This window comes from Tasmannia lanceolata, unplaced genomic scaffold, assembly GCF_043159265.1.
Source record: "Tasmannia lanceolata isolate RefF3 unplaced genomic scaffold, GAP_Taslan_0.1 ptg000002l, whole genome shotgun sequence".
NCBI lineage: Eukaryota > Viridiplantae > Streptophyta > Magnoliopsida > Canellales > Winteraceae > Tasmannia > Tasmannia lanceolata.
Window position 1 is genome coordinate 41592721 of NW_027518679.1, and position 9684 is coordinate 41602404.

Below are 9684 nucleotides of genomic sequence, written 5' to 3' on the forward strand. Positions count from 1 at the left end.
AGTTTTGAAAGATAGTGATAAAAGGGGTTATTTAGTAGTAGCTTTATTTTGGTAGCAGGGCAAAATACATCCAGTAATGAAGAAAGTAACCAAAGTTCACTACAAACTTCAGCTTCCACCAAGGCTGAAGATACATCCAGTCCTTCATAATAGTTACCTAAAAGCCCATTATGGAGTCTCCAAGATGCACTAAAGACCATTTCAACTTTCTTCGGCAAGGAGGTAGAGTCTGTCATAGTGGGTAGAATTACAAGCGAACGCAATGTTCTTAAAATAGATTCAAAATCAACCCCCCGTCTCTCATCGTCTACTTCCCCGAGTTGACTCCCTTTAACCTTAGCGGAGTTCTATTCCATGTCCATGTTTTCCTACAAAGCCAATCAAAACTCCCTTGACTCTACCAAGTTATGACCACACGAGTACTCGATCACACCGCGCCGAGTTAAGGATTTGCTTTGGCTGCATTTTGCCCAGCATCTGGATTTTGAGACACTTGGTATTACATATATTAAATACTCAGTGAAGTGGAAAGGACTACATGAGAGGGAAGCAAGCTGGGTACCGATAGAGATACTTTTGCAATTCATAGAAGAGATTGGGAGGTTCCGTGGCGAGGATGCTGACATAATCAAGTGGGAAAAAGTTGTCACAACAAATGCTATTGGGCCCTTGCCTTGCCTAGAATTCTGGAAGTCTCTGGATGGGCTTAGACTCTGTGCAGATTCATATAGATAAGTGGATTCAAGTATTCTTGGACATTCTTTGTAGTGGACTTCGTATAGAGAAGTGTAAAACACTTAGAACAATATAGGGTAGTCCTAGGTTGTTAGGTGATTGCTATATGGCACAATCTAGACCTAGGGTAGAGTTGAGGGTGTGTAAATAGGTGAGAGCTCCTCATTTGGAGATTTGTTAGCATTTCAACTTTGCACCATCCACATTCTTGGCAAAAACAAGGAAAAGAAAAACTCTTTTCAACCACATCGGATCATCTCCTCACCCGTGCCCTTCCTCATTTCTGTCTCCAACCCTTCTTGCTCATTTCACACCACTTGGTAAACTAATATTCCATGAAAAAAATTCATTGCTCCCAAACATGGCCTAAAAAGATATCTACATTTGTTTCACGTTTTGAATTCATACTTGTATAAACTAAGTTGTATATTTTGATATGATCCTGTGTCAGCCCAGCTCCATTACTATAATACAGTGGAGCCTAGTTTTAGGCAAAACACGTGTATGGCTAATATCAATCCAAAGTGGGTCCCACATTTACAATAGATCCCACGTTAATACAGTAGATCCTTGCTGCACAGGGTCACTCCTCTTTCAATACAGACATGCCAGGTTCCAGTTGACAATCCAGTTCAAAGAAGCTTAAGGAAAATAAATTTTTACATGGAAAAAGTAATTCCATGAGAAAATAAAATTCTAGGATCTACTTGCAAATTTCCATGGAAAATAAAATTCTAGGATCTACTACCTTTGCAATTTTCCTTTAAAACTTGGAATATTTTCGATTTTGGGCAAAATAATCGATGGAAAATGAGGTGATCAAATGCTGGAAAACTCACTTTTCATGTAATTTTTTTTTTTTTTACTTTAATTCAAACAGAGGAACCAGCTTTCCATATTAAAAGTAGAAAAATCTTCTTTGTTTTACGCGGACTTTAGCCTGCTGACTGAGGAGAATCCTAATGTTTTTGCAGACTCGTGTATTGATTGATGACTTGAAATATGCAAGTGGGTTAGGAATGGAAAACAACAGAGGCAGATCAGGTGCTGAAGCTCAAACCCTTTTGAGAATTTTATGCCACAGAAGTGATTCCGAGGCTAATCTATTTCTCAAAAAGCAATATAAATTACCCAGATCTGCTGCTTAAAACAAATGTCTTTTCATATCTTTGGAGAAGCGAAACCTAAATAGTTACCAGCAGACACTTCTTCGTTAAGTGAATATAAAGTTGATAGTTTTGAGAACAAATAATTGATAGCATTTATTTATTGATTGATTTATCAACTACTATATGAGAACTCATCTCTCCATCAATTTTTCTGTTTATCCTCCTTATTCTTCATTTTTTTTTCATTCTCAGCAAAAATATGTATGTGCAAAAGCTTTTACCAAGAATGGTTAAAGAGGATTGCAGGAAATTAGGCCTTCTTTGGATTTTGCAGGAATCTTCTGGAAATGTTTGGAGAGGGAAAAATATTTCAAAATTTTCGTTTCCGATTTCAATTTCAATTTCAATTTCTAATGATATCCCTCTAAATTAACCTTTAGTACATTATTCCACTCTATATCATGGGAAAAAAAATCCAAAGAAAAACATTTTCCGCACAAAATATTTTTCTTCCAATCCAAACAGGGGTTTAGATAAAACAAGAGAATTACTCCACTAATTGATTGATTTCCAGCCTACTTCAACATGCATGGTTTTATCTTTTATAAAACCATGGTTTTAAATTTCGACCGAAACTGAAACCGAGGCGAAATGTACCAAATTTCAGTCCAAATTTAGGACAAAATTTTGATAAAATAATATTATTTACAGAATGTTTGCAGAAAATTTGGCCCAAAGAACCGACATTTCGGGACTTTGTACCGAATTTCGGCAAAAATTTTGGGATTTCGGTCGAAATTTCGGTTTCGGCCATGACTGAAATTTATACCGAAACCGAAATTTAAAATCATGGTTTTATATAAGGATCTAAGGAGATGTCAAGCATATATTTATCAATTTGTTTTGGGCTATCCAAATGGATGTTTTAACAATTCGAAAAGCAAACGGACAAATAACGGCCCACCTTTGGTTGAGTTGAAGTTTTGGACCATCATCTGATGGATATGCCCTATGCTGGAAATCCAACGGCCCAAAAATCATGTCAATCGGACTATCCTAAATCCTACCATCCAAGTACATTTAAATGTGACATACACATCCTTTGTTCTGATAATCACTTTTCTGTCTAGGGTCTAGAGGGGGAGCTTCTGTTGAGGGGGAGTCAAGGAAGCATTAGTTGTAATGTTGCAGGAAGAAAACATAGCAAATATGTATTTGTAGAATCAGATAAAGTGACGATGCCGCCATAGAAGAAGCTGATCCATTCATGGCAGGCTGATGCATCGGTAGAGGAAGCCTTATCAGTTAATGGATCAATGGGAGCTTCAGAAATTTTTTTACAAATAGTTTCTAGGATGTCCAAAAGGAGTCCAAGAACTTGGTTAGCCTTAATTAGCGGCCCCGCATTGGGAGTTAGATTAGTTTCGATCAATATTTATACCCCGGAACCACTATTTATACCTCGGAACCACAACATAGTGGTAAATAATGGTTCCTAGGTATAATTAGTGGTTCTGAGTGTTTAAATCCCTATAAATACAATCATTCTTACTTTTTATAGTGGTTTTGACTGTATTATTATTTTATTCTCACAATTTATATTCTCGGAACAACTATTAGGCCTTCTAAACTATGAGCCATCATAAGATCTAAGTGTTTAGACAAATATTTTAACAACTGTTTTCATGACAACTTTGACACCCAATGAAATACTATTATAATATGTGAACAAAATATATATACCTTGGAACCACTACATAGTGGTAAATAGTGGTTCCTAGGTATAATTAGTGGTTCTGAGTGTTTAAATCCCTATAAATACAATCATTCTCACTTTTTATAGTGGTTTTGACTGTATTACTTTTTTATTCTCACAATTTATATTCTCGGAACAAGTATTAGGCCTTCTAAACTATGAACCACCATAAGATCTAAGTGTTTAGACAAATATTTAAACCACTGTTTTCATGACAACTTTGACACCCAATGAAATACTATTATAATATGTGAACAAAATATTTATACCTTGGAACCACTATTTATACCTTGGAACCACTACATAGTGGTAAATAGTGGTTCCTAGGTATAATTACTGGTTCTGAGTGTTTAAACCCTTATTTATACATTGATTCTCACTTTCTTATAGAGGTTTTGAGTGCATAACCTTTTATTCTCACTTTCTTATAGAGGTTTTGAGTGCATAACCTTTTATTCTCACTATTTATACTCTCGGAACCACTATATAGTGGTTCAGAGGTCTACATAGTGGTTAGGATGGTATAAATATATTGTTTAAGTGTTTAAATAGTGGTTCTGATCTTCTACATAGGGTCCTCGGTGTATTTCCACATTCAGAACCACTATTCATATCATTGGAACCACTACTTAGTGGTTGAGAGGACTAAATACTGGTTCCCACATATCAACAGTGGTTCTGAGAACTAAGTATTGGTTCTACACATTTAAAGAGTGATTCTGATTGTATAGACATGAGTTTCATCCGGGTTTACTCTAAACAGAAACACAGAGGGCGATAGAGAGATAGAGAAATCGAGATAGAGAGATGATGACAATACACCCTTGTTAGCCCAAGGGTTCCCCATGGGTTCATTGAATCACCTTGTTTTGATGATTAACAAACACATATTGATTAGTCTTTTATGGACTAATTGTTTGCCTTGAGTGTTGTGCTATGGAAAAGAAATTTATAGGTTAATCCATGATATCACCAACACACACAGATGGCCTATGCTTGAAGATGAACCAAATAAAGGACAAAGGAGCTAGAGCATACTTGGACAAACCATACCCTGAAGAATCAACCAAGGAGAAGCTCCTCACAATCATCTCAAAGCATTGAACACACAAAGGAAGATCATAAAGGCCAAAGCCTGTAGATCAACAACTTGCAAAGGAGCTTGAACCAAATTGTGGCATCATCCTTGGAGGTGTCAAAGAAAGAAGCTCAACTTTGAAGATCCCAAAAGCAAGCCAACACTACATTGAAGATCAAATGAAGATTGGCTCAAGAGAAGTTCAAGAGAGTACTTAGAATGGTAGTATGTATCTCCTTTATCTCTTACATTTTCTCTTGATCAAGGCACATCTTAAAACTCCTTAAAATATATTTTTCAAAGAGACTAACACACCCTTTAAGGACTTAAATGGATAAGTGAATGGCCATGGTGGTGTACCAACATGTTGTGACCCATATGTCATTCAACACAACATTGAAGAAAACAGAGTTCCAAAGAAACAACCTGGACCAGCAATTAAATCCTACGAAAACTTATTTAAAACATTTTCAAATATTTTTAAATGTATTTTTAACAGATAGCTCTCATTTTTCTCATATCCGTAGAGTATAAGAGCGTCGAATTTTTCAAGTCGGACACAGATTGCTGAAAAACCAGTCTCGGAATTCCGAGAATTATTCTCGGAACTCATAGACATTTCTCGGAGCTCTGAGAAAATAACTTGGAACAAAAAAAAATAACCGTTGTGACCCAACGGCTAGTTAACGGTTTGACCCGAAAATGACTGTTTTGCCCCCCAAACGGTCATATTAAGTTGGGCCTTCATATATATCCATTCAAAGGGTCTAAAAATCAAGATGAACATTCTCCAACTCAATTAAACCCTTGAAAATTATTTGGCCATTATTTTTGGATAGAAACTCTCTTCATCTCTCTTGTGCCTTTATTAAGGAAAATGCTTTTGAGATTAGATTAGGCATTACTTGTAATCATCTTTGAGAGTGTATTGTGAGCTTTACATTATATTAGCCTATCTAGAGGCAAGTGAACAACATCTTTCGGCAACAAAATGACGCAGTATTTAAGACCCTTGGAGCTTGGACGCTCGAATTGTACAAGGCGAAATGAATGTCGTATTTAAGTTCGTTGGAAGATAGTGGATACCTTAAGGAGAGCAAACTTGAGAAGAGTGGAGTAGGTCTTGGGTTTATGACCGAACCACTATAAAAACCCTTGTGTCAGAGCCTCTTGTCTCTTCCTCTCTACTCTTGTGGTAAGTGTTTAACTCTTGTGGTTGAACATTATTCTTCATTTTGCTTTACTTATATAAACCATCCATAAAGTGTTTGTCAAAATGAACTAAAAAGAGAATAGATGAACTAGGGTTCCACCAAGTGTTTGATAAAAGGCCTAAAAGAAACCATTCATCTTATTCCTTCATCTTGTTGTGTGATTTACATTATATTTGTAATCTTTAATTACCCACAAAGTATTTTGATAAAAAGACTAAAAATGAAATAATCAACTAGAATTTTCAAAAGTCACCTAACAAGTGCTTGTTAAAAGGTCTAAGAGAGAATATTCATTTAAGCTTTTGAAACTAATCTAACAAAAGTTTTTAAAGATGATATATTTTTAGAGACACCCAATTCACCCCCCTCTTGGGTTGCCTATTGGGATTTCACTTGGTATCAGCATTGTAAAGATGATGATGACAATAACAAATGCCTAACAAATAACAAATCCCTAACAAATAAAGAGGATGATGACAATACATTATAGCATTGTAAAGAACATGTAAAACCTAAGCAAATGTATGACAATGGGCCTACCAGAGAACCCTAGGTTTCATAGCCAAAGAGAATAAAGAGAGCCAATAAAATCTACATGTTCTCAAGGGGAGTTTCACCGGTCTTCAATGAAATTTTAATGGAGTTTTACAAAAGGTAATGGAGTTTAATCAGTTGGCATGGGGAAGAAGAAGGTGAAAAGGTAAAAATGGTTGGTGAAATGCATTGTGATCCGTTTCTTACCTTATTGGAGGGAAAAGCAAGCAAAGGCCATTTTTGTCTTAAAACATGCCTTGGGATGCGTTCCTCCCCTTTCTGAGAATTTAGTCAACACAACCCTTTTTTTCATATTTTCAGTTAAAAGTCCCATTTTTTTTTTTATCATTCTCCCTTTTTAAAATTGAATCAAAATGGTGATATATAAATAAAACAACAAAATTGAATGGGGAAAAGGAAAGATAATGAGTATATATCATTTTCACAATAACAGTAACCAACATCGAACCCGAAATAGACATAAAAATCAAAAAACAAATTTTGAAGATGAAAAATGAAAAAAAAGTTCTTCATTATTATATAATTAATTAAAGTTGAATCATTTTAAAAACATGCTAGTGCTAATATGAGTTGGCTTAGTTAAAGAGCATTTCCATTTACGTACGAAAGTTTAGTGTGGTGTTAACCTTCTAATCAATGTATCTCCTTGCCTCAAAATCCTGAAGAGAGAAAATCAAATCAATATCAGTAAATGGGAGAGTGATGTTAATCCTGCATAAAGAATATGGTGCCCGAGTTAGTCACAAACTTATAAAATCCCAATGAGAAGTTATATATGAAGAATATGTTTGAAATAGAGAAAAATAATATTATCTTGTGAGATGGTATCTTACGAAAGGGTAAATAGCAATGATTAAAATAGAGAATAAACTATTCCTGTCAGCACACATATGCAATCAGTGAAATTCATAAAGAGCAGGTTAAACTATGCCAAAAATGCTCAATACTACTGCATGTACACACACCCCAATCAATAAGTAAAAGAGGTAAAATACAAAAAAATAAAATAAATAATAAAATCAGAAATAAATAATAATAAACTATTAAAATCTCACCTTTGCACATTGGTAGTGAAGAATGTGGAGAAATTCAATGTTTGGTTAACTATTTTTAACTCGGATTTTGGAATTCTTGCATCCAATTTTTCTTTAAAAAATAGGGAAAAGAAGAAAACCACCTTTGAGTAGTTTTATTCTTTTTAAAGAAAATACAATTTGCATTTGCATTTTCAGGGTTAAGGTTATTTTTTAAGATTTGTAAACAGGATGAGTCTCCTTCCTTTTCTGCCATGCCAATGATCTCTTCTTCTCTACCTTCCCATCTTTTTGCTCTTTTTCTCTGCGGTTCCAGGAGATGAGATTCATGGCATGATTTCCAGGAGACGAGATTTCACTCATGATTTCCGATTCCTTTCTCTATCGCTAGGTTCGTTGAAAGGGTTTTGGAAGAGGAAAAACTACTGAGGTGAGATCTTGTTGCAGAACGAAAAGTTAGATAGTTGTTTTTGCCATATTCACTATCCAAAGTATAAAATCTAAAAATTTGAAAATCTTAAGGATATGACTATTTTCCCTTCCGAGAATTTATATGATGCCCGACCGTCAAAATCTCAAGGGCTAGGTGGCAAACCACCTGGCCCTTGGATTTTGATCTGGTGGAGATTTTGGATTTTGATCTGGTGGAGATTTTGATGGTCGGGCACCATATAAAAACTCTTTCCGATATTTTGAAGTTCTTCTAGAGATAGATTTTTTTTCCTAACTTTACTTAAACTAGTCTCTTCTAATCTAACTAGGACTAGGACTCCTATTTTAACAAGAATTCTAATTTCAACTAACACTTACTACCAAACTAACTAGCCAAGATACCTAGAGAAGTAAGGAATGTCCTACATTAGTCTCAAAAAGTCTTATTGATCTTAGCAAAAAACCAACTCTTATTGATTGGGATAATATGAGAAATTTTCTGTAAATTTGATTCCATAACAACATTTGGACAACCCTAAATATTAAAATTGGAATCATGGTTGGTTTCCTTGGGCTCTGTTTGGTTGCTTAAAAGCTTAATTGGCTATATTGAATATTATTTTTGGTTTGGGTGTGTAAACACTGTGGCCAGGTAGGCGCAGAGAGAGAGAGAGAGAGAGAGAGAGAGAGAGAGAGAGAGAGAGAGAGAGAGAGAGAGAGAGAGAGAGAGAGAGAGAGAGAGAGAGGTTTAAAACTTTTTGCTCTTTTAAACGATAGACTAAAATTAAATCAAGAAGAACAAAAGCAATTAAGCACTAAGAAGATAAAATCAAGATGTAGAGAGAGAGAGAGAGAGAGATATTTTATTGTGGTTCGGTCCAAATCCGGACCTACATCCACTCCTTGAAAATCTTTTTCATGGCTTCTACTAAACCAAGACTGACAAGTGAAGACCAAACTGTTACAAGCTTTCACCGAGCTCTTTCCCGAGGTGACACCATGCCTCGTAGACTCGCCCATTGGTATTCTGGGTGCCCTCCACAATTACACTTACCAAGGTGACTATGTGCCCCGTACACTCGCCCAAGGGTCTTCCAGGTCCTCTCCACCGATACAATGATGAAGAAAGATGAAAATCAAAGACTTCACACAAGGCCAATGCTACTGTAATCTCACTACAATCACTTAAGAGGAACTGCAAATTAAAAACCTACTCTAATCCCTTAAAAGATAATCCTAATAGAGGCACAAGGGTGATAAACACGCAAGTATGCATTCCAAGAGAGTTTAAGACTGTGTTTTAATGGTTTTACGGGCTTACACACTTATAGAGAACCAAGCCAAAACTAGCCGTCTCTAGTCTATAATGGCTAGTTCGTTGACCCTAATTGGTTGACCTAAGAACTAGCCATTACAACCTACTATGTTTTTCTAGTTTTGCGCAGTTATCTTATAAAATTTATATCTCGCTCGTTTTTATCAGATTTCGATGATCTTTTGCTCTATGGAAATCAATAAGATAACGGAGATACACCATTATCTTATGTGTGCGGTATTTTACATTTTGTTTTTAAGGGGATACAATGGTCTCTTAATAATTTTTTAATTTTTTCTTATTTTTTAAGGGAAAATTATTAAAAAAATGCAAAGTTTTGTCTAAATTGTGAATAAAGGGTAGTGATTTGAAAATTATAAAAAAAGTGTTGTCAAGTGAGAGAAGATGGCTTTTAGGACAAATATACCCCTCCTACCTCTTTTTTCCCTCCACTAT

The 9684-nt window shown here is 35.4% G+C and overlaps 1 protein-coding gene across 1 annotated transcript in view; it reads left to right on the plus strand.

Annotated features, from left to right (window-relative positions):
* Positions 1–2060, plus strand: part of LOC143873033 (plant/protein (DUF810)) — a 97397-nt gene extending 95337 nt beyond the window's left edge. The window contains exon 27 of the mRNA XM_077376781.1: positions 1710–2060. Coding sequence (XP_077232896.1) covers positions 1710–1883 — 174 coding nt within the window. The 3' untranslated portion in view covers positions 1884–2060. The remainder of the gene's footprint in view (positions 1–1709) is intronic.
* Positions 2061–9684: the final 7624 nt, after the last annotated feature.